The 26,374-nt window shown below is 33.4% G+C and overlaps 1 protein-coding gene across 17 annotated transcripts in view; it reads left to right on the plus strand.

The window, feature by feature from the left end:
- The window catches only part of ADGRL2 (adhesion G protein-coupled receptor L2), a 605,011-nt gene that overhangs the window by 537,647 nt on the left and 40,990 nt on the right, over positions 1–26,374 (plus strand). For 16 of the 17 annotated variants that reach the window (XM_059136196.1, XM_059136197.1, XM_059136198.1 and 13 more), the window contains 4 exons: positions 11,279–11,388; positions 17,757–18,557; positions 24,831–25,124; positions 25,676–25,779. In XM_059136196.1, coding sequence (XP_058992179.1) covers positions 11,279–11,388; positions 17,757–18,557; positions 24,831–25,124; positions 25,676–25,779 — 1,309 coding nt within the window. The remainder of the gene's footprint in view (positions 1–11,278; positions 11,389–17,756; positions 18,558–24,830; positions 25,125–25,675; positions 25,780–26,374) is intronic. The other variant, XM_059136204.1, reaches the window with a different exon arrangement.

A 26,374-nucleotide genomic window follows, 5' to 3' on the forward strand; every position in this document is an offset into this window, starting at 1 on the left:
TATTTATTGAGTGAGTACTTTTTGCTGTTAACAGGACTAGGCATTCTGATGGATTTAAAAGAAGCTGAAGAGCTAATAATAGGGCCCTACAACTAAAGGCATTGAATGAGACCTGGAGACCTGATGCAAATAAGTGTCTGGCACTCTTAGGGGGTATTTGGGAAGAATGTAAACAAGAACATGAGAAGTTTACCAGTTAATTCAAAACATGCAAAGTACTTGCTGAGTTAAATAAAAGCTAAAATGCAAAATATACAAGAGATGCCACAAAGCAGAATGTGATTAATTGCCAAATTAGTTACATAGACAATTCCTGCTATAGGGAGAGAGACAAAGATCACTTCAGGTTCCGTTAATCAGGGATGAATATAATACTGTTGACCTGCATGGTTGATGTGCTGGCTTTCTTTACACCTCCACCTTAGATACTTAGATACTTCCTGCAAATGTGTGTGTCTCCCTCACACTGAAGTACATGGCAACAACTTGCATAGAGGCACGACTGAAAGATGGAAAACAAAAGTTTAGCAAACAAGTAGCCTATTGTCCTCAGTTCTAGAAATGTTCTACCTCAGAGACTTAAGGTCCTTCCAATGGTCTTCTTGTTAAGAAGAAAATAGTTCAAAGAAGTATATACAGATAGTTATTTCTGTTCTGATGCATCTTTCTAGATGAACAAGAACAACATAAAGAAAACACAGATAACAGTTTTTATGGGTGCAAAATTAAAAAGAGATAACTAATAGAAGCATGTTCATAACTTTTAGATTAATTATGTAGCACTTTATTTTTGGTCACTTTCTTGACCCTTTGGGGAAATGTTGACAAAGTATTTTCCCTGAATTAATTTATTAGTTTATTAATTTATTGATTTATTGATTCAAATCCTATTATTAAGACACTGCTCACTCATGCTTTTACATCCCCTTTTATACAAGGCCTTCCTATATTTTTGTTTATAAACTATACCACATATTTTATTACTAAATATTCCATAAGTTGCATGAGGAAAATAAATTAATATAAAAGCTATACAAGAAAAGTGTATTTAATTGAAGATTTTTTATGAGAAAATAATAGTAGTGAAATATGAAAAAGATTTTATGCCAAAAGAATTCACTTCGGGTAAAGAATAGCAGTGCTTTCTTTCCTCTTGATCAAAAAACAAAACCCAGGCATGTAGAGTAGAATATGGTCATTTTAATAAAAAATGAAATACTTCTGAGTCATTTAAATACTTCAGCAAAAAGTTGTATTTAGTCTTAAGTTTTTTATAGATGGAAATTTTTTAAAAGTCATGCTATCAAGTTTTATGATTTTATTTCTTTGCTTGCCGTTTGATTTGTATAGGAGTTCTGTGAACATTTGTTGGCTGTGCTGTAATCAAAGTGAGGTGTATAAAAGCCGAAATTATATTAGCCATCAATTAGATTAGATACTCCTTTATTCTATATGCAGAGATCTATAATGCTGACCAAATGATGTCCCATCAAACATCTTGGGAGGCAGAAAAATGTATTTATGGCATAATTTTCTTGTTTTTCAAAATCACATCCAAACCAAGGGAATAATCTTTTAAGGTGAATTTAAAATTGCAATGACAAAAATCTAGTTTACTCAGTGTTGCCCTCTAAAGCTCCTTTTAGTTGCAGGTTCTTTTGCATTATTTCAAACTCTAATCCTCTGAGCGGGTAATTAACGGACCAGAAAAGCCATTTGTGAAAAAGAAGAGCCATAAGGGTGGAAATATTTCTTCACCGAATGATCTTTAAGAAGTAAATAATTACAAAAGAAAAAGATTTGGGATGACCAATCTAAATCTGAGGATAATTAGAAGGAATAGAGTATGAAAATCAAAATGCTTGGCATGTACAATTCTCGTATCATAACAAGACTAATTAAATATTTAGAAACCAAAAATCCCCTCACAATTTGAAGAAAAATAACCCACGACAAAAGGGTCTGCAACTTTGCAGATAATTAGCAAGGGTTATAGAAAGGAAAAACATCACAGATTGGCTCCAAGGCTCTGCAAGGTCATGTCTTATTACGCTGTGTCTTTTATATGGTCTAGTAACAAGTTTCTTGCTAATTTAATCTAACTAGGGCATCCCAAAGTGATTTCCCATTTCCCTTGTTAAAAATGTGATAGTTTCTGCAAATGCAAACTGTAGTAGGTTAACATTTTTATAAATAATTGCTCTTAATTGATACAGGTCATAATAATTTTTTGAATTATTAAAAGCAGAGGTCTTGAAAATTTGGACACAGAAGCTATATTTTTTAAGTATTCCAAAATTTTATAGTTTTTATCCTGACTTAAATTATCTTACTCCTTTCATTAAGTAGTTAGACCTGATGACCCTGTGAATGAAACTTAGTCTCAGTGGCATGCTTTGTAAATAAATACTTCTTATTTTGCTAATAAAAGCAAGCACATTTATGTTGAATGTGCATTTCTGCAAACAAGAGATTTTGTACTGGATTAATAAGGCTCTGAATGAGTCAAGCCTAATTTGCATTAAACTGACCCCAAGGTCCAGTAAAAACTGCAAGGAATTTCAGAGGTTTCTAAAACATAGTAAGTTGTTTTTAAGCAAATCAGCATTGCCATTTCAAATGCTTATTTTAGGAATTAATGTGGAATTTTTGAGGATTATTAAGTTTCTCAGATGCACATTTAACTTGCAAATATTGAAGTATGCAAACTGGTTATAATTCCTAACATTTTATTCAGACACAAAATGATTGTGGAAGGTATCACCTTTATGTTATTCCTGTTTTTAATATACTGAAAAATGGAATGAAAATATTTTAGACATGGGCTTAAACAGGATTTGACTGTCAAAGCTTTTGTTCACTTGCTGTGGGTTATCTGATATTTATTTATTTTGACTTTCTATTTCTGTTGTGTACTGTACACTTTTACAGCCAACTAGGTTTACATTTATGTATTGATAGTACTGAAAGAACGTTACTTTGTGTTTTTGCTCTTGGTTACTTAATTAATCAATTGCCTTTTTCTATACCTTTTTCTTTTAAATACAGTTGCAGAGATGTAATCACAGTTAGTTTTTTGGGAATCAGATTTGTATTTAAAAATTTTGAAAACACCCGCATATTGGAAACTGAACAGAACAGAAATTGTTATTTTTTCCAAATTATGTATTCATGTCGTGTACCAATATTCAAGAATATTTTCCTAGAGATTTTACTAGTAACTTTATTTCTGTAATTTAGCTTCGTTTCAGTGATTTCAAAATACTTCAACCAACACATATTCTGTAATGCTTTGAGTATAATGTCTTAACATGCCTAACAATTAAATACTATATGATGGATTGAAATCTACAAGAATGCACAAGTTACTAAATTAATTATGAGAACGTAGTTATGTGACAAATGGGAACATTACTACAGAACACCTCTTCTTTTTCCATAATAATTACACACCATTTAGCTTCCTAATGTTATGTTTACCTAGCAATTAGTTAGGCTCACAAATCATCATTAATAAATATTTAAAGAAAGCTGGACCCACTTGTCTTAGCTCTACAGAATAGAAGTTTAGATACTAAAAAAGCATTATACAATAAGAAAAGAAGAGGTTTGATGTGATATTCGCCTCAGTTTCCCTCTTTGATTTGTGAGGATCATTGTCACCTTTTATCTTGGAACATAGCTTCTTTTTATCCCCTCGGTTTGATTACTTTCCTTGAATAAATCTATTCTCATTAGATCTTACCTATTCGTATTTTAAGGTCACCTGCTATATGTGTAAAAATTTATTCTTAATTTGGACTCAGAAGGTCAAGAGTTCTAGTGCCTAGAGTACTGTACATTCGTTCTTGGTCATTTGGAATTGTTAGTGTTTGAAGTGATTTGGAAGTTTAAAGGGTACTTTTTTCCTCTGTCTTTAAATAGTCTCTCTCCTAAGTGCTTTTATCATTGGCTTTCATGATACAAAATTATGTCCAAATTGACAGAATTCTCTGAGAATCAGGTACAGCTGCTTGAAGCAGAATTGGATGTCTGGTATTTATTTTCTAGTAACTGTGTTTATTTATAAACAGAAATAGCCAGGCTAACTACTCATCATTTATTTCATTCATTCAAAAACAATTACTGAATTTCTGTTATGTGCCAGGCATATAATCACCTCCAATAAAAATGTAGAGGTTGACAATATCTTTTTTCTTTTGTTCCTTTTTATGTTTGCCCTTTGAGGTAACTTTTCTAATTTTTTTTTTTTGAACTGGTTTATTTGAGTAGAATAAAATTTACTTACAGACATACAATAGGTTTGTTTAATTTTTGTTATGGTTTTAGTAATTGAGACTCAGGAATTAATATCATTCCTACTTATTATGAGAGAATGGATTCAGTTGCAGTAATTCAACTATAGATGTTGGGTTCATTAAGAAGAAATTATCCCCCATGTGTATGTGGTTTAAACTCTTCCAGGGTACTCTTGTGAATGTTCTGCTTATATATGGCACTTTGGAAAGGAGTGTCATTACATTATACCCTGGTACCTTGAAAACATGTAGTTTGTTTCCAAAAAAAGTGAGCAGTTTTAACTGAGGTAGAAGATTACTCAGGAAAGAAAACAGACCCGTTACTGCTAGTATTTTATAATTGAATTTTAAAAGTAACAGATGCCATGAAGAAACTGAAATTGTGGAAGCAATCTTCACTGAACCTACAGGCTCAATAAAGAATTGGACTAATTCTAGAGGGTGACTCCAAATTTACACAAACATTAATTTTTAGTTTCTGTCATGAGCTTTTCTGTTGAATGCTGGAGTATTTGTTCAAGTCGGTAGATTTTGCATTTTTAATCTTCCTTAGAACTGTGGTGAATAATGGCCCCTGGCAGGAGATAATGAAATTTTCTTAATTTATATTTTCAAGCAGAAGCTTCAATTGAAAATGGCGTCCTATGGCCTGGAGACATAGCTGTAGTGCAAGTTTCAGGGGAGATGCAATAATAATGCAGTGCCATGGAGACAGGGAATGATGGGACAGTGGAGAAGTAATTTAAGGAAGAAAAGAGAATGTACCAAAGCTTTATTGTAGCATATCTAATGATCTACTGAAGATTCCCAATGGTTTTTGGAGCATGACTGGAAAAACTAATGTTATCTTCCCAAAACAGAAGCCCCTGCTTAATCAGCAGAACAAGACTATTGATTAAAACACCTCTCACAATAGATTACACATGGAATCTCATCTCCATACCTTGCACTTGGTAAAGTGTAATAATGAGCATAAGATAATCAGAAGAAGAGTAAAAGCAATTTGCTGGGCATTGTACAATCCAAGGTTAGAATTGGAAAGGAAACAAATTGCATGAATAGTTGGCCTGTTTTTAAAACTGTACATAGGAAATCTTATGCACAGGATAGGAACTACTCTGGAACAATAAAAGATATTCTGCCCTAGTCAGATCCCCCTCAGGTTTGCAAATCTATGTCCACCTTATGTAAGGGAGTACTTATTATTGATATTTTTGGTATTTCATTTTTGTTGCATTGTGCAAAGAGTTCGCCTGCATTATCCCATCTAACCTTAAAGATAAACTTCGAAAGAAGGTTGTAAGCTTTAATACATTACTTAGGGGCTCCTAGTAAAGGCAACAAACAAACTGGAATAGAAACCCCAGTTTTTTCTGACTCTAAAGTGTCTGCTTTTAAACACTAATTTTCCCTAATAGCAAATGATTTTGCTTCTGAACAAAGTCAAATGGTACTCTATATTGTTGATTCTTATATAGTTTATTTTCAGATTATAAGTAATGTGTGCATTGAGCTTTCTTTCATTTACACTTCTAAAAGATGAAGGAAAAGCAACATATTAATAGTTTGTTTGCATTATTAATATTTCATTAGTGATGAATCAGTACCGTCCCCAAAATAAAAAAAGATAATGTTTCTTCAAAGTACTGCTAATTTGTGCATGACAATTTCTAAGGTAATTTCCATATACATATGTAAATTAATGATAATACACATTTATAAATTGCCTTTTCATCAATTATACATTTTGGTGACAACGTTTAACTTAATTTCAAAAATGACTGTGGATGACTTAAAAGTTAATATTGAAACCTGAGAATATTGATTACATCTGGAAGATAGATACACAGTATTAATACTTTTAACTTTTACTGTATGCTCATTGTGATTGTTAAGAGAGTCATTAGATATTTTGTAAAGTATTTTTCTATTATATATTATGCACAAACCTAGACATTATCAATGACTTTAAATATCATACTCTGAATTTTGCTGAGAAACAAAGGTATTGTCATTCCCTTATGCAAAGGATGTAAACCAATAGGTACTAATCTCCAAAATTATGTGGTTTTATTTTCATCAGCTCTTGAGATGTACATTTGGTTTCATTCCTAAGTAGAATATTTTTTTCCATTTAAAGTAGAAAGACTTGCATAAATTAGTTTTAAACTAATTTTTAAAATTCAGGTTTTTTGCTCCATTTAAAGCAGCTTTTTGACCTATAAAGTAGGATTTAGGATTTTCATCATTGTAGATGATGGGTTTTATGATTAAAATGTAAGTTTTACGAATATTAATATCAGAAATAATACTTTTCTTCTGGTGTTTGAATTTGATAATGTTACAAAGCATTTATTATTGGATTTATTTTAGTTAACATGTGGAATTCTCAGGATGAGTGTTGTAGTCTGTATATTTTAGATTAGTAAGAAAATCAGTAGAAAAAATATTTAAAATGATAGAAAGTTACAACCTAAAATAATGTGTAGAAATAATACATAGGTGATCTTTTTAATAGTGGTTTTAACACAGTGATGTGAAATAATAAGCCTTTTGTCTGTACATGCCAGCTTTGGGAAATTTTTGGAAATGTGCTTAAGTATTAAAAACGATTAAATGCTTAGACTTTGAGACTGAGTGCCTATTAGGTACTTCAACATTTATCTACTAGTTTGTGTTAAAGCATACATTATACCCCAGAGATTGCTTAGACGTTATTTGCAAGGGTTGCCTTTATGCCCTTGAGTTCTAAAAACGATTATTTTCTTCCTGTAGTTGAACCACCTTATTAAAATTTGTTTTAATAAAGAAGTCATAGGTTGAATATAGAAAAATTTACAGTGATTAGAGTGGATCTTTTTTGTTGTGACTATTTTTAATGACATTCTCCTAGGAAGCATGGTGTAATTTCACAGATTGTCAAAAGTTTTATTTCCAGATTTATTTAGTGTTAGAAATTTTCATTAGCTAGCAAATATTTAGGAAAAGATTATATCTTCCTTCTGTTATTAAAAATGAGTGTAAATGAGATGCACCTATTTTTAACAACCGTATTCTTCTGCCTTGTTTTCATTCATACTTAATTTTTTATGCTTAACATTTAAGAAAAGTATAGATTTTTAACAATGAATCCATATAATATTACCAAAATAAGCCGATAATCTAATAGTTAATAGAAGCCATGCCTTTGCTGATAATCTTTTTCTGTTGGGGAAGAGGGAGAAAATTAAGCCAGGAACTATGCCCAAGACTGAGAACACAAGCAACTGAAGGCCTTCTTTTCTTGGCTTAGTTGTACCTTTCATTTTCATTAGAATGAAAACTTGAAGCAGAGCAGTTGGTGAGAATTTACTTTGCTTCTGTGGCTAATTGCTTTCTCTTTCCCTATCTTCTTTTTTTTTTTTTTTTTTTTTTTTTTTTTTTTTTTTTTTTTTTTTTTTTTATTTTTTATAAACATATATTTTTTATATACATATATTTTTATCCCCAGGTCTGTGAATCACCAGGTTTACACACTTCACAGCACTCACCAAATCACATACCCTCCCCAATGTCCATAATCCCACCCCCTTCTCCCCAACCCCCTCCCCCCGGCAACCCTCAGTTTGTTTTGTGAGATTAAGAGTCACTTATGGTTTGTCTCCCTCCCAATCCCATCTTGTTTCATTTATTCTTCTACCCACTTAAGCCTCCATGTTGCATCACCACTTCCTCATATCAGGGAGATCATATGATAGTTGTCTTTCTCTGCTTGACTTATTTCGCTAAGCATGATACGCTCTAGTTCCATCCATGTGGTCTACGGCCATACCACCCTGAACGCGCCCGATCTCGTCTGATCTTTCCCTATCTTCTTAAATGAGAGTCGTTTATAGCTTTACAATCTTACTAACAATATACTGGTTAAGGAATTTTCTGATTTTTCTCAGTCTTAACAGCTCTTATTTGGTATTTTCTTTCCAGTTGTGTCCCCACACTTACTGAATTTGAAAACTTCAGGTTCTCACTTCTTCATTCATAAATGAATGTATATAATTGTATTTTATTTCCATCACTTTGTTCTCCAAAAGCTTAGGTATTCTTTCCCATGATTCTGGTATGCAAATCTGATAGTCTTATTCTTTTTACAATTGCGTTTCTCTTGCCGGTCTTGTTTTAGCCCCCAATTCCATTTTTTTTTTTCTCAAATTCAAGTTCTAGTATTTCCCATATATAAAAAGAATATTTTTGACATCTTGGGAAGCTTGAATTCTAGAAATCTTTATAATTTTTTTTTCAGGAACTCCGTTAAGTCTTCTTACCTTCATTTTACTTAAGATTATAACCCTGTGACACTTTTCTGCTTTCATAAAATAAATGTTTTGTACAGTGTGATTATTAAAAGACATAAAAATCATATGGTTGATATAAACTTTGGTAATTGCGTTTGACATTCATTTGAACTTGTATTTGTGGTCAGATGACTAATGCAAAAAAGTTCAGAGAAAGTAAATATGAATAGTTATTCTTCATTTTATGGTGTTGGTCTCTCTTAAAATATAGTGGAAGAAGGAATTCTTACCCCTTGTATACCTCTTGGAGACATCTGTGGCATTGAAAAGTATGAAATAAAAGATATTTTTTAAAGAGTTTAATTTTTTTGAGAGAGAGAATGAGAGAGAAAGAGAGCATGAGCAGGGGGAAAGGGCATGACCTGAGCCAAAGGCAGATGCTCAACCAACTGAGGCACCCAGGTGCCCCAAATAAAAGACATTTTTGATCCCATATTATATTCATATTTATTTATCTGATCATCAGGGGGAAGATGGATAATTGTCGATATATTCTTTGTTTTTCAAAAGATGTATTTATTTATTTTAGAGAGAGAGAAAAAGAACACATGCATGGGTTATTTATTTATTTATTTATTTATTTTATGATGTAAATTCCTAAATCCTTTGGGCTATACCCTCTTTCACTCTGGTCCAAAATCCTTCAGTCTTGGTCCATTTCAACCTTGAGTGCAACTCCTTTACTCTGGCCATGTTTTCCCGAAAACATGGCAGGGTTTTGTCGAGTAGCTATAAAAGGCACATTAAGGGAATATATAACAGGGTTGTCAAGTCGCAGGAGATTAGATTTCCTGTTTCTGATAGGTATGGGAGTGAGAAAACGGGAGGATCCTTGGAGGTGTAAATCAGTATAAGGAAGGAAAGGACCAGTAGTGGTTGAGGATTCCTTGAAGATCAAGAACAAAGTAGGGAACTCTCTTATTGTTGTAAAATTTAAGAAAGAAGAAAATATGAAATATTAGATACTGATGTATTGTCAAATCTTAAATTCATCAGTTGTTTAAAATTTTAAGATATGAAATTGGTTATGTGGTTCACGTTAAAATAATTCATTTACACTAAATGGAGAACCACTGACAAATTTCTTCAAATGATTGAATCAGTTTAAGAGAAATGCAGATAATGGAAGTAAAACATGATGTTGCCTAAGAATGTGACACTGCACCATTTCCATTGTCTGTGCTTTTGAAAATTATTCTATGTGGTATGTTTTTTAAAATAAATAGCATACACTACTCTAGATGAATTGTGATAAAAGTTATTATTAGTTTAATATCTGTGCAAGCAGTATTATAGTTTATGTAATATTTAGGACTTTTGTTTGAAGTTTTTGAATATACTTTGACCTATGAAACTTACCTGTTTGATCCTGTAGGAGTTTTCAGGTCTTGCTGCTCTTCAAGGATGAAACTGCCTGGTTTGAGTTGAAATGGCTGCAAGGGTGCATGACTTAACATACCTACCCCTCTTTAATGCATATCTCCTTCCACTATCTTCATTAGTTGTCATGCTAAAAAAAGACGTAGCTGGGTTGTTGGGTTTTTTTCCATTTTTTATCGGCCATTTTTAGTCCAGTTATTTTACACACTCTAAGAATATTTGGTATTCAGATTGTTAAATAAATTTTGTTATAATGCTCTTGTTCTGCTTGCTTTGCCTTCTTAATTTATGCACTATCTCAAAATATAATAAAATCCTGCAAACATTACATTCCGTTGAGTTGTAATCAGGGCAAATTGTAAAGGAAAATGGTTCTTGCCTTTATAAAGCTTATAAAAAGATCATTTTGAAAAAATTCATAGAACTTAAATAAGTATCATCTTACCTAAAATTCTACCTTAATCCTAATAATCTTGATGAGTAAGTGACAACATAAAAATAAAATAATAAATAGGACATTTTAGACATCATGTTAGTGCTCTTCTCTTTAACATTCTATTTCAGAGAGTATTAATTTAAAAGAACCTAGGTTCATAGTCATGTTGTATTTAGTATAAGCATGTGGGGAATCAATGAACATGACAGGAGTAAGAACAGTCTTAGACACAATATGTGCCAGGCACTGTGCTCACTGCTCTAAATGTGTTCTGTCATCGATCAAGCCAGAGCACTGAAGGTGTGATCTGTCAACTTGCTATCTGTTATGGAAGAGTGCAGAAAGTTCCTGTAATAGAAAATGTAACACAAACTGGATTTAATGGATAAACCTAAAAACCTGGCTTCTTCTTTGTTTTAATGTGTTCTCAGAACTTACTTCCAAGCTATTCAATTTCTGACTGTTTCTGTTTAACCATAGTATCATTTTTAATTGTTATTTTAGTTCTTAAACATGCAAAATATACTTTTTTCTTAGTACATGTCGAAAATGCTAAAAATTCCAATTAGATGTATAGTAGAATAATAGAGAACTCTTCCTTTCTTTTTGCTTTGAATGAAAATATAGTGTGGCCCGTGATAAAGAAATAGAACAATATAAAATAGGATTTTTATGTCTCTTTATTTAATAATGTGGAGCAACCTAATATCAGTTGAATTTTTTTGTTTTACGGTACTAGTTGCTTAAAATATGAATCAGTTCTGTCTTAGATTTCTTTATTAAAAACAAACTAATGATTACGTTACACAAGTTTGGTTTGTTTTGTTTTCTAGGTGCAACAATCGAACACAGTGTATAGTAGTTACTGGGTCAGATGTATTTCCTGATCCCTGTCCTGGAACATACAAATATCTTGAAGTCCAGTATGAATGTGTCCCTTACAGTAAGTATGAAGTTTGTGATGTTCACTTTCTCCAGCATTCCTCGTTGATGCTGAAAGACCACACATGTGAAGGAAGCATATGTTTATGGCCTACAAAACCATTATGCATGCAGAGCACTAACAGACTCAGGCCTCCAATTAGCTTCATGAAGTGTGGAAGGAAGCCACAGTGTGATGCTGGCCAAGTGTCTGTCTGTGTTCTTAAGTGTTTGGCTTTTAAGACTAGTGTTTTTCCAGAAAACAAACTTGAATTAGCTATTCACTAGGGCAGATAGAAATCTGTACTTTTGCCCAATACCAGTTGCTGACAAATTGGTTTGGCTCACAGTTTTCTAAAGAAGGAATTGACTTCGGTTTTAATCGTGAGCTACTTGAATGGCTACCTGCTGTTGTGGTAACTTTAGTGCCCGGTAAAAGCTACCGGGCTTTTTGTAGTAAGTGAGGCAAGTGCTTTCCTTTTTTTGTTTCCTTGTCCTTACACGAGCCTTTCTTTTACCAGATTCAGTGTTAAAATCTTAAGAGTAAATAAAATAGATAGAACAAAACCTTGCATATGCATCTATTTTTAATTTGACAACATCCATTAGATCCTGTAGAGGGATATTTAAAATTCAGGTGGAATTTTCATAAGTACTCTTCAGTTCCTGCTCTAATTCTGTGTAGTTTTCCTCCTAACCTCAGAATTCATACTGCTGAATTGTATTCTGCCCTTTCAGTAGAAAAAAGCATTTTAGACGACCAGAAGTTTCAGTATGTTAGGTAATTTTCATAAGCTAGTTTGTTTAATAGTGTTCTTCTTTACTTTTTCAAATAAAAAAAAAATATATCTTGTAACCTGGATTCATGGGCATTTAAATTGAAGTCTTTAGCAGCAATGATCTGAGAAAGTTTTATACACTTCCCTCTTTTAAAAAGGTGGATTTGAACTAAATATGAAATTGCCTTTTCTAGAACCTCAAAAGCTAGATCACTATTCCTGATAGATTTCTATGTCCAAACTATCAATATTTTTAAAACCAAAGGACTGAATTCAGATAAATATATATCCAATATACTAGTAGTACATTCTAACATGTCCTGTGAATGGTGCGGGCTCTCTCCTCTCTGCCCACAGTTTCGATAAATTGTTTTTTTGTGGGTATCAGTTAAAGGCCAAACACAGATTATCTTTTCTTTTCATCCCCGCTCTGTGTTCCTGTGTTACAGTGAAATGGATGCTTTTTATGTTTTCAGTATTTTCTATACCATTTGTAGGATTGGAAGCCTACTGAGTGCACTGATCTTTATATTATTTCTCTTGTGTGTAGTGTTGGTGGCTTACATAATCATTCTCCTGTGCCACTAGAGGAATATTGTATTCTTTTGAGCTAACCAAAATTTTGTTCTGTAAAGTCACTTCCATTTGAATTTATTATGGTTTCTGTCCTCAAATTAGAAAAGGAATACAGCATCCATTCCCAAACAGTGGAATCAGTCAGAGCTGCCAAGAATTGTCTTTCTGGAGCCAGTTCCTGTAACCTAGTCTATAGACCAAGAACAGTGTTAAGCAAATATTATTTTCAGACTCTTAAGTTATTTCTTGTGCTGTTTTAGAAAGGAAAATGTGGATATCTTCTGGAACATCTAACTTTCAAAATTTTACTTTTTCAGTTCTCCAGAAGTATTGTATATTGTGCACTAAACTTGCAAATAGCTATATTCAGAGAAGTATTTGTTCTTTTAGTTTGTGTCCTTAAAAAAAAAAAAAAAAAAACACCTGTAATTAATTCGCTGTTACCTTTCTAGATGTTTGCACGAGGCAGAAATAAGTCTGGCTTTTTTTTCCCCGCAAATTATTCCATGCTAAAGAATAGAATTATAATTCCTATATACTGTACAGTAGTGACACACTATCTATTGCATGATTTTCACTAATACAGAAATTTAATGCAAAGAATCATTTGAATTGTTTTGACATTAGGTATGATTCTGTATTTCCTTATCTCTTTTCCTTATTTTCTTCTCCTTTTGTTTCTTTATGTTTCTGTTATACCCATCCCTTATACTTTTATTTTAAACCCGTATTTTCCCCTTTCCCTTGTATTTTTGTTTGTTTGTTTTTTTAAAGATTCTATTTATTTATTTGACACACAGAGACATCAAGAAAGGGAACACAAGCAGGGGGAGTGGGCGAGAGAGAAGCAGGCTTCCCACTGAGCAGGGAACCCAATGTGGGGCTCTATTCCAGTATCCTGAGATCATGACCTAAGCTCAAGGCAGATGCTTAACTGACTGAGCCACCCAGATGCCCCTCCTCCTTGTTTTAGTACCTTGTATAATTTGCATACCCCCTTCAAACTTTATATAGTTGATAAAAATTGTCACTAAAACATTAATTATATGTCTTTTACCATCTGGCTTTATGCCAGTTTCTATCCAGAGCAAATTCTCAAGCGGTTTACACATCTAAATACTTTACCTCCTTTTAAAAAAAAATCCAGAAATTTTCTATGATTTTTGAAAATTTTATAAGAAATTTATCCAACAGAATTTATTAGAAATGTCATTGTTTGTTTTACTTTTTATGTTTATAGACAGACACATGTAATACTACATGTGACATTTATACCTACCCAGATAATGCCTGTGTCAAAAATGTTATGTGTCCTGCTTATCCTTTATCATTAACAGAAATGTTAGTAATTGAATGTGTATGTGTTTAAAAGAAATCATAAAGATCTTATAGACTAAATGAAAATAATTATTAGAATTTCGTACCTTATAGGCAAGATTGGTTTTGCTATTTGTGCCCTATTTTTCAAATTATCATTAAATTATACAAATTGTACCATAATTTTAGCTATAAGTTTTGCCTGAGAAAATAACCATTACTATTAATTAAATTTTTTAATGAATCTATGTGAGATTATTCAAAATGAAATAGTGTGTCACTTCAGATACAGAGTATGTAGGCTTAAGTTTGTTTGGGGCAATTTTGTTTTGTTTTTTGCATATCCATCTAGTCCTCCTCCACTGATGTTAGTGGGTTGTGTATTTATGTTTGGTCTATAGAATAGCAAATGTATTGTTATGAATTAATTCATAGTCTTTTAAAACAAGTTGCAATATACATTTGGCATGTGATGAAGAATGCTAATTTCATTAACTTTATCGTATTTTTATATTCTTCTGGGTTGATGAAGTTTTGGCTAGTTTGACAGATCTCTGTCCTTTGGGTTTTCATAAAAATCATAATGTAAGGACTTTTGTTTTCAATATCCATATCTTACATGATTCATCAATCATCAAACTTTTATTTAATTATTTTTTATTTTTACATTTGGCTGTTACTTCTGTTTTCATCAGTTTTAAATTATGTTTTTTCAAGTGATTAGTTAAATCACAAAGGAAGACTTCCCTATTTAATATTGTGCTAAGCAAATGCACGGTCATTTTAGTGTATCACATAATAAAGCCTAGCCATTTTCAATGAATGGAAAGCAATATATTTTTATACATTCCTTAATGAACTTGTTTTAAGTTCTGTTTTAAATATGTAACATATTTTAAAATGTATTATTCCCATCCTACATTTAATTGATTCACTCAGTAAAATCATTCTTTCCTGAAAAAAAGAATATGGCTGTATATAAATATAGTCTGAGAAGTCACAAGACTAATAATTTCTCTTATCCTCATTTTCCCACCACGCCCTTCCGTTATTGATTCTATACAGGTATAATATTGCTCTTCGTTGAGGAGTAGTTTTAGGCCTACTGGTTTATAAAAACGATCTGTTTCATATCAGTAACGCTGAACTTACTTTTCCTGGATATAGTCAGAATTACACATTATAGGGCAAGTATGTTTCCTGAAAGTGGTCAAATAAACCAAGTTGGATGGGGAGGTGATATTGCTTAATGCAGAGGGTTATATGCTATTCCTGTAGCAAAATATTTGTATGGCATTTCTCCCTGAGGTATTTCAGGAGGTCAGTATTTAATCTTGATGAATTATTGTAATTTTTAAAAATTAATCAAGCTAAGACATCTTAATGAAATGTGCAACTACAGTGTCTTTGAGTAATCAGTTTGGAGATAGAATATTAGCACACCCTAATGCATTTTAATAAGGAAAGAGGGAGAATCACAGACATTAATCTGGTCACTTTATGAAATTCAGGCAACATACTTCATAGCCTACATACAATCCAAAATAGTGTTTTATGGTTTGTAATTATTAGACTTCTATTTACCAACAGGAATCTTATATAGCACCCTTCCTAACTGTATAATCCGTTTCTTTAGACTTCTTGGAGGGAGGATTTTTTTCTCTCATATAACTGTACTAATCAGGTTTGTTTTATGAAAGCATTTACCTCTTATGGGGTCTGTGGAGTCAAGGTATTTGCTTTGAATGCTTGGTATGATTGTCGTTGCATGCTAGCTTGCTTTCTGTGTAAATTGATGATGGTAGACAATGTCATAATAAGCTAACCATAATTCTTTCTTCCTTTTTCTCCTTGCCTACTGTGCTTGCTTTTTCCTTGTATGTATTTTTGCTTACTTTTTTTTTTTAAAAAAAACATAGACTTAATATAACAAGTTTGAGATATGTAATATAGGGAATTTAGTAAGAATTTTATTTTGTAAAGTATATATAAACCTAAATAAGCAAATTTACTAATTCTTGGTGGGAAAGAAAGACACTACGTTACCCCACCCTTCAGAATCCTTACTGGGATAGCAGGGGAGATTTATATATCCTGCAAAGGAGGCATTTTTTTTCTTATAATTAAGATGGATTTTTCTAGAAATAGAAATTAATAAAGAGACATTAAAAAGTACTAAGATGCATAATTATATATTTATTCTTACATAAATGTCTTTGGGAGAGTGTTAAAATATAACCGTATCAATATTCATTAATTTTGACCTAAGGTCCAAAATTGAGTTTCGTTTTTTTATGATATATTTTCCTGTTGTTATGTTTACCTGATTTTAGTCAATTTAATAATGAGCTCATATAATAAGATAGATGGGGATGATACACCTTTGCATGCATTTGTATCTGTAGCATAAGTATATAAAGTAAAACTGGATAAAAATGCTGAGTGACTTTAGAAAGGCAAGAGTATATATACCATGCATTAGTGAAGAGTTTCATTATTTATTCAGGTACACTAAGTGAAGCAACATGCCAACGTATTTGTATTGCCTCCTTAATCTACTAAAATGATTGATCCATGTTCCTTTATGTAACTTTAGAATCTTTCTCCTGCTAGGTTTTCCTGTTGTGTGTTTCTCTTTATCCAAAGTAGTACAGCTCTTATTCTTCCTATATTTAGCATCTATTACGAATTCAGTCTTAGACTAATAGTCAATTTATTTTAATCTTTTTTCTTTTTTCCTCGCACTTTTTTTGTTTTTCTTCCGATGCTTAAAATAGAAGTGGAGCAAAAAGGTAAATAACGTATACAGTCTGAACCCCAGCTCCCTGTTATGTGCCTTATGGATGTCACCCCTCCTTTCCCTCCCTCCACAATACTCCTGACATTAAAATAATCAGCAGGATCTCATAAATGCACCTCATAAAGAAGTCAACTGTTTACGATGAAATTACATGACTGCTAAATCTGGTGATGGGGTAAAAATTCTGAAGTCGGCGAGGGGGAGCTGCTCCTTTCTGGGTTTCTTTTTCACCCTTTATCTCTTTTTTCGGACACCCCTGGATATTTTATTATTTACGTGTCATCCTGCCTGGCTTCCAGAACCCTCTCCATAGCATGCCATGGTTACAGGGTCTCCCGGTTGTTTCATCACTGCTTTCCTTGTATTTACTTTTCTCTGTTCCTAATTACATTTCCTGAATATTTATGTTTCTTCAATTGAACCACCTTTGTTTTCAGTCTGACTTCTATAAAAGTTCTAAGTAAGCCTTCACATTGGGTTTTTGTTTTATTTCCTTTATTTTAGTGTTTTGCTTTTGGGGGTTTGTAAGTAGGGTAGGGAAGGGAGGGGACACCATTGGGACTAAATTAAAGTACTTTGTACGCTGTTACACACAAAGCTCAAAGTTTTGAAATCTTAATTACCAGATTATAAGATTAAAAGCTCGTAACAAAAATGCACGTTGTCAGCTCAGTTATGAATGGTCTTAAACTTAGGCTTGTATGTGTGAAAATAAACCCCAGCCACTTTGTATGCTGCTACATTGATTATTGTAACTTAAGGAAAGAAGGGTGGTACTGTTTTAAGTATAAATTTTGGTTAAATCTAATGTTAATAAAACACTTTTTTTCTCTTCTGAGTTGTGATCATTAAAATTTGTGTTGGCCTGTTTCATTTTTTAACTTGGCTTAATTATTGTCTTTTCTCTGTGACTGTTAGTTTTTGTGTGCCCTGGGACCTTGAAAGCAATTGTGGATTCACCATGTATATATGAAGCTGAACAAAAGGCAGGTGCTTGGTGCAAGGACCCTCTTCAGGCTGCAGATAAAATTTATTTCATGCCCTGGACTCCCTATCGTACTGATACTTTAATAGAATATGCTTCTTTAGAAGATTTCCAAAATAGTCGCCAAACAACGACATATAAACTTCCAAATCGAGTAGATGGTACTGGATTTGTGGTATATGATGGTGCTGTCTTCTTTAACAAAGAGAGAACCAGGAACATTGTGAAATTTGACTTGAGGACTAGAATTAAGAGTGGAGAGGCCATAATTAACTATGCCAACTATCATGATACCTCACCATATAGATGGGGAGGGAAGACTGATATCGACCTAGCAGTTGATGAAAATGGCTTATGGGTCATTTACGCCACTGAACAGAACAATGGAATGATAGTTATTAGCCAACTAAATCCATATACTCTTCGATTTGAAGCAACGTGGGAGACTGTGTATGACAAACGTGCTGCATCAAATGCTTTTATGATCTGCGGAGTCCTCTATGTGGTCAGGTCAGTTTATCAAGACAATGAGAGTGAAACAGGCAAGAATGCAATCGATTACATTTACAATACCCGATTAAACCGAGGAGAATATGTAGATGTTCCCTTCCCCAACCAATACCAGTATATTGCTGCAGTGGATTACAATCCTAGAGATAACCAACTCTACGTGTGGAACAATAACTTCATTTTACGATATTCTCTGGAGTTTGGTCCACCTGATCCTGCCCAAGGTAAGAATGTTTGCTTGCTAATGCTTTTGGCTTTAAGCTTATTTTTAAAAGACTTGGAAGTTTTTTTCCTGTCTGTTTCCTTCTCCTTTTCATAGTCAAAGCTCAAAGGATAATGTATTTCATGCCGTCACATAGCAGGTACATTTTAGCCTTAGTTTGGCCTATTTTCTTTCTCTGAATTTTTTTATTTAAATGTCGATGACAGAAAATTGTAGCATCATTTGTCAGTTCAGTTTTTCATTGCTAAAAATATAATACCAGCTACAAACCTGTTAGCTTTGTGTTTTGTTTTGTTTTGTTTTTTTCCTACCTGACTTCTGAATTGATTACAATCTATGTGTAGACCTTTTAACTTCTTGGCGCCAGTGGTTAAGGGAAATGTGTGTTAGGAAATCCCAGGAGAATTGCTAGGCTTGATGTACAATGTCAGGCATAAATGTTCTGCAGTTTTGGTATCTGCTGTCTGGATAGGAGAGGGAGTCATCCAACATCCTCCTACTAAAATCACACATTTATATTTCCTGATAAATTAGTGATGGTTTTAAGTAAATATTTCTTTGACTTTAACTGTCACACATAGACTAAGCATTAAATGATCCCACGTGGTGATTTATGAAGATGGATCAGCTAACATTTTCAATTTGTGTTCTCTTTAGGTATCTTTGTGGAGGATCATTACTTTAGAAAGTAATGTAAAATCTTGGGAAATATATTTTAGTTGATCACTCACACTACACACTTAAACATAATTACATGTACCTAAACATTTTTTAAGATATACTGTTACTAAGTTCTAAATATTGTAATAGGGTCAGGAAGGACCTAAAAGCAAAAGTCACAACTTGTTATAGTTGACTTTCTAATTTGAATCATTATAGTATACAAAAATATGTGATTTTTTTTCTTTAAAAAGTAAGAGAATAATAACAAATTGACTTAACGCAAGACCCCTTTTATTCTAATTCATGTATGGCTGGAATTTTTTTGCATTAAATTTATAGTAGTAATGCCCATTATTAAATTTTCAGCAATTAAATCTTCAAGGATAATAGCATAGCATCATTTACTTTTTTAAATTTTTTAAAAGATTTATTTATTTATTTTAGAGAGAGAGAGAGAGAGAACATGAGCCAAAGGGCAGAGATGGAGAGGGAGAGAGACTCTCAATCAGACTGTGTGCTGCTCAGAGCCTGACATGGGGTTCCATCTCAGGACTCTGAGATCACTACCTGAGATAAAACCAAGACTCAGAGACTTAACCAGCTGACTATACAAACAAGTGGCCCCAGAATCATTTACTTTTAAATTTAGACATATCTTTTTCTCATAAGGCCAGCAATTTGGGACGTTTTCTGTATCTCAGCTGTTTTTCTTTTTCTTTCCTTGTTTTATTAACATATAATGTATTATTTGTTTCAGGGGTACAGGTCCGTGATTCATCAGTCTTACACAATTCACAGCACTCACCATAGCCCCCAATGTCTCGGCTGTTTTTCTAAAAGCTAGTACCATTCTTCTCCTTTATCCTATAGGTTTGTCAAAGGCAGAATTCAGGAATTGACAAAATCTGACATTGTATATTGATTGCTGCGTTAATCTTTTTTGTAACCTGTGTTACTCTCACACAGCTGTTACATTTGGGGCAACAATAAATCTCTTCCCCCTCCATTAGGAAAAAGAGAAATAAAATACTTTTAAAAATGCAAATTCATAATCAGGCAACACCTGAAAGACTGTGAATAAATTGAGGACAAATATCAATTCAACAAAGAATCATTGCCCCGTCTACTTGTCACAAAGTACTTTGTGAATGCAAGATGAGTACTGATGTAATTTTCCATATGTGGCTTATATTCTAGTAAATAATTTGATCCATTTCAGATGAAAAAGTCTTCAATAATTTAGATATTTTTTGAAAACCAGTTATCAGCTTTGAAAATGGGAAACGGGCATATTTGGTAGTTGTGTTTCCACAACTGGGTTTTGTTACCCAATATAGTTAGCCACTCATAAATATTCCCAGAAAGTAAAAATTCTTATTGTCCCCGTATTAAACTCTTAGTGATACCAAGTTTTATATGACCTAAATCTCTCTTGCTCCTGATTGAAACATATTCTCTTTTCTCTCTATTGTGATTTATCTTCATGTGCTCTTAGAGACTCCTGTCTCTCTCAGATGGGCTGATATCTATATGCATGTAGATGGGGCCTTGCAGAACTATTCTGGCCCATCAGTTTAGGTCAAATCAATAAGCCACTGTCAGCTTTTCTGAAGCAAGATCCACAAAACTGATAGGACAGAGCAGTCAGAGAATTCAGATCTTTAGCCGTCATAAAACAATGATTGACTGGTTGGCTGTAGTTTAGCCTTATGTACTAGATTTGCTACTGTGTATGTTTCTAAGGTATACAGCATACTGTAAAATTACCATTCCTTTCGATTTTTGTTGTGGACTGTTTCATAGTCTATTAGCTTCAAAACTTTTCCCCTTTTATAAACACAAGCCTTTTCCTTCCTAACAGGGCATGTATATTATTTCTTTGCCCTAATCATGGTTTTCAGATACATGGTTTTTTTTTTCCTTTGAATTTTTAACCTTATGTTATCTCTACATAGTTCAGTTGCTCCATATCTCTAAACTAGCTCTTTATTTCCTTTTACCTTCTCCCCCTCTAAAGTGGGCTTAGGAAAAACCCTTTCAGTCCTATTTCAACTCTGTTTCTTAGTCTGAATTGCTTTATATTTACTTTGTCTGCAATGTTATTTTTCTTAAAGATTTTTTTTATATATTTGAGAGAGCGAGCACGCACAAGCTGTGGGGAGAAGAGAGCTGACTTGGGGCCCAAGCCCAGGGCCCTGGAATCATGACCTGAGCCAAAGACAGACACTTAACTGACTGAGCCACCCAGGTGTCCCTCCCAAATATTGAACTGACTGAGCCACCCAGGTGTCCCTCCCAAATATTGAAAAGATTTTGTGTCTTGGGTTTTGACAGTTCCTGAATATTTGTCTTAGAATAATTATGAAGTAAGACACTTCAGTAGTATGAGGGAAAAATTTTTATCAAGAGAACTAGTTAGGTGTATTTATTTAGGGAGTGTTTAGCGTAGAATATATACTTCTTGAAACATTTCTCCACTGATAATGATTGCTCAATAAAAGATGCTCGTTATTTTTAGACATTGAATAAAGGTAAATTTAATGAATACGCATTTCTGCCTTTCCAGGCTACCGACGCATTGTAACTAGAGTTCATTCAGTGAACAATGAGTGAGTTCTTGGACCCCCGTGAGGGAAGCACTACCCTTAAGATAAATGGATGCTGTTGTTAGTAAGCACTACCACAGTAAATTGAGGCATTCTGTATGTGTGGTTTGTTGAAATTTTCAAGGGCAGTTCTTAAATATGTTCATGAGCATTTTATTAGTACTGTTTTTGGGTCTCTATACCCAAATGACAAAAGTAAGCAGAGTGCTAAGTCACTTAATCTGGATGCTTGATATGACACTCTGATAACTCTGGGACAGAACTTTGTAAAATAAGGTTTAGATTTGAGATATAATTCAGCTGTGAATTGCCATGTTTTCTATTACGATTTATAGGACATTCTTGAGTTTTGAATCTTTTGCCATATAAGTTACATTATGAAACTTTTTATCATCTGTTGCTCTAGTATTTTATATTATCTTCCCACATCTTTTCTTGTTTTAGAGATTTACACAGAAAAGTATCAGTTAGATGCTCCAGAATAAGGGCAGATTACTTTGTGGGATGCCATACTTTTTCCAGATTCTATGAAAATCTTTTGCCTAGAAAAGTAAGATCATAACATTCAAGAGTATGTCCGGGTGACCTTAAGCAAATTGCCTAACCTTCCCCATGGCTCAATTTTCTCATCTGTAAAAGGAAGATAATCATAGTGGCTACTTCATGGGGTTGTGTGGTAAGGATTAAATAAGATGATCTGATGATCCATGAATGGTGATTAACATAGCATCTGGTACATAAATGCTGAATAAGTGCCGGCTTTTATCACTATCAGATGCCCTGTTGGGACCTGTCTTCACTTATGGAAGAAATGTTAATTTTTAGAAACAACCTCTGTGCTTATGGCTTCATCATTAGAAAAAATTGCTTTCTGTAAAGTTGCAAAACTTCAGCTTTGCAAAATTCCAGAAATTCTGATGGCCTTTCAAAAGGGTTTAGTTTTGCCACTTACAAGTTTACTTTTAGGTTCTTCATGATGTCCCAATATTTCTTTGATTTATCTTTGAAGAAGATTGATTTCCTTTAAACTTTTGATGAGCAAAAGGTGAAATGTATGAAATTTATTATCAAAAACACATGCAAACCACGGTATCAACCAGAAGCACTACTTCACATGCTACAAGAAATTTTGTGCATTTACCAGAGGTCATTTTATTACCTACCTTGATTCAGTTATCATGATGCTTTCCTGATGCTTAGCTAGCAGATCACTAATTGTAGTATTAAGACATATTTCCATGACTAAAGACATAGTAATTAGTGCAGTGTCAAGGGATACATAAGGTGGTGTGGCACTAAACCATTTTCCTCTGTCCTTTTCGTTTATGCTCCGATTTCCCACTACTTAAGATTTGATTCAGAGGCAGTCATTTGACAGTTGTGTAAAAGAGGGTGATGCTTTTGACAAATGTTAATTGAGAAAGCACTGAAAGCCTGGCTGCATTGTAATCAAAAGAAAATTACAGAGGTTTAACAAGATGTCAGGCAAGTGCTTTACAGAAAAAGATAGACAGGTTTGAATCGGTTTCTGCAGCAGCTGGGTAGACATGATGTTTGACACAGCATCTCTCATATGGTCAATAAATTATGCCCTGGAAATAAAACACATGATTAAAAAATTTCTCTTGAGGTAGAAGGAAAAAAGTGTAGAAAATATCTATGTCTTTTTTTGACAAGAAGTTTCTCACTCTTCAAGAACTATAAACAAGTACACACTACTTTTTGTGATGGACTTAGAATATTCTGTCAGTAGTATCCATACTATAGAAACAACTACTTTTGAACCAAAACTTAAAATAATGAACATATTAGTGATAAGATGAACTTGTTTTTTAAGTTTTAATATTCTGGTTTGTTTCTTACATTATAGAGAAAGCATAAAAAAAGTTAATGTTTAGAAAATAGTTTTTAACTTGTTATACTCTATTAAAAGCATCATATGTATAAGGTTTCAAGAGCCAGTTATCTGCAAATGTTGATGAAACTTTAGTGTGAACACCTAATAGATTTTAAGTGATAGCATTAAAGTTTTACTGGCAGAATTTTAGTTGTTAAAACTAATTAAATGGCAATCAATGAAGGAAACATTAAGCTCCATTTTTTTTTTTAAACCTGGTAGATTAAACAGTTGGAAGTGATGCTGGAAATAAAAATAACCTTTTAAAATAATTTCAAATGTGTAACTGTAGTTCCTTTTACACTCTGTATTGTCAGTATGGTATGTAGGGTTGGTTTCAAATTAGGCATAATTTGATCTAACCTGTTATCCTGATAAGAGATTACATCGTAACCTCTGACCAGAACTAGTTGGTTGCATTTTCTACCTACGTTTTCAAATGTAAATATGCTTAATAAAGCCTCAGATGTTTCCTTACTAACACAGCACAAGCATGCCAAGCCTATCTTCTGTTTGGATCTAATCAGGCATGCTCAAAAATCTCTCAAGCAAGAATGGCTGCTGGGTGGAAAGATGTCACAGTATTTATTTTCCTGCAAGATGTAGAGTGGGTGACTGATTTTTCTGTTATCCTAATTATATGTAATTCTCAGATTTTTATTGATGCTTTGAATTTGATTACTTACAGGGTATGGGCTTATATAAAAAAAGAATTTTTCTATATTGTTTCATAGTGACATATACCTGGTCTAGACACTAAAACTGTCCTTCAGTTTCTGTTGGATGATAAATGATGAAGTATACTTAAGCTGTATTATCAAATATTTCATTTAGAAGTAGACTTAAGACAATTAGAGTCATACAGAAAAATCCATAGTAAAGTCTAAACTATCATTACTTAGCCAACAATATGAATAAATTGGAATAAATGAGGGGATTTATTCTTGCTCCTCCCAACTGGTATTCCCACTAATTCTCATTTTAGTGGTTTTGGGATAGTTGGTTGGGAGGGGTTTTGTGTTGTGTGTGTGCATATACACATTCACGTGTGTGCCTGTATATGAGTGCGAGTGTGTATGAGATTAACATACTCATCTTTTTTCCGTAGTGCCTACCACAGCTGTGACAATAACTTCTTCAGCTGAGCTGTTCAAAACCACAGTATCAACCACAAGCACTACTTCACAGAAAGGCCCCATGAGCACAACTGTAGCTGGATCACAGGAAGGAAGCAAAGGGACAAAACCACCTCCAGCAGTTTCTACAACCAAAATTCCTCCTGTAACAAATATTTTTCCCCTGCCAGAGAGATTCTGCGAAGCATTAGACGCGAGGGGGATAAAGTGGCCTCAGACACAAAGGGGAATGATGGTTGAACGGCCATGTCCCAAGGGAACAAGAGGTAGTTCTTGTAAAATGCCAAACTTATATTTTTAAATTTAGTGTGAGTAGGTTCTGAATTACACTGAAGTGATTTCGAGGAAAGAGAGACGTTTATGATAGCTTATTTTTTTACTATTTTTGTTAATTTTGGTAATAGAGCATTGGTAGATAACTTATAGGCTCATGGACAGTAAAAGTTATTTAAGGTCAGGCCCGAATTACCTCTCTCCCTGTTGAAGACCTATAGGGGTCAAGCCTGACATTTTTTTGCCCATGGACTCCAGGGAGGCTTCCTTACTGCTGCCTTTCTCATTGCATGTATCATTTTGGATAAGTCCCAAGAAAATCAAGGGCTCTTTGTTTGTTTGCTATAAACGTCTGATATTTCTATGCTGACTTTATATTTACTGTTTATAATCTGCATTATACCCTACTCTTTGTCAGTTTCTGTCAACCAGTTCCATTGGTGTTCATTCAAAATTTAACATGTAGTGTAGTATCATCATAGCTGATTTCCTGAATGCATGCAGAAAAATAGTTTTTCACTGCTGTTTTCTACATCTGTTGTAGGAACTGCATCCTATCTCTGCATGGTTTCCACTGGAACATGGAACCCTAGGGGCCCTGATCTTAGCAACTGTACCTCACACTGGGTAAATCAGCTGGCTCAGAAGGTTGGTTGGAACCTTTTAATATGATACACATTGATGATTAAGGGTGTTAAGGTCTAGCATAAATAATTTAGCTTTGTATGTTGAAACTGGCTTCATCGTTCTTTGTTCAGTAGAAAAATAAGAAAATCATGTATAGTTTTGTCTGTAAACTATTTATTCAAAGCTACATATGTTTTGGGGCATGCTGTTTTCTAAGTTAAGCTTTTTAATGAGTAGATACTTGCTTGATTTCATTTATATTCAGTTTGTTCTGTTTCTTTTGATGTTTGTAAGATGAATAGCCCATCGGCCCAATAAATCAAATACCATTAAGTTTGCAACTGAATCCACAGAATGCAAGCAGATGTTTATATCACAGATGATTATGATAGAATAAGTAAAAACGACTTTAAAAGGCATTAGTAACTTTAATATTACAACACAATGCGGTGGCATTTTAGTTTCCTCTTTGTCATCTACCTTTCTGAAATGCAAGCGAAGAGTAGATAATAACTCCCAGTATCATACTGATTACATTCTAATTTAAATTTCTGGATTATTGGAATAAATAAATAAGATTTTTAAACAGCAGTTTACAAATGGGTGGCGGTGAAAT

The sequence above is a fragment of the Mustela lutreola genome, chromosome 10 (genome assembly GCF_030435805.1).
Source record: "Mustela lutreola isolate mMusLut2 chromosome 10, mMusLut2.pri, whole genome shotgun sequence".
Classification (NCBI taxonomy): domain Eukaryota; kingdom Metazoa; phylum Chordata; class Mammalia; order Carnivora; family Mustelidae; genus Mustela; species Mustela lutreola.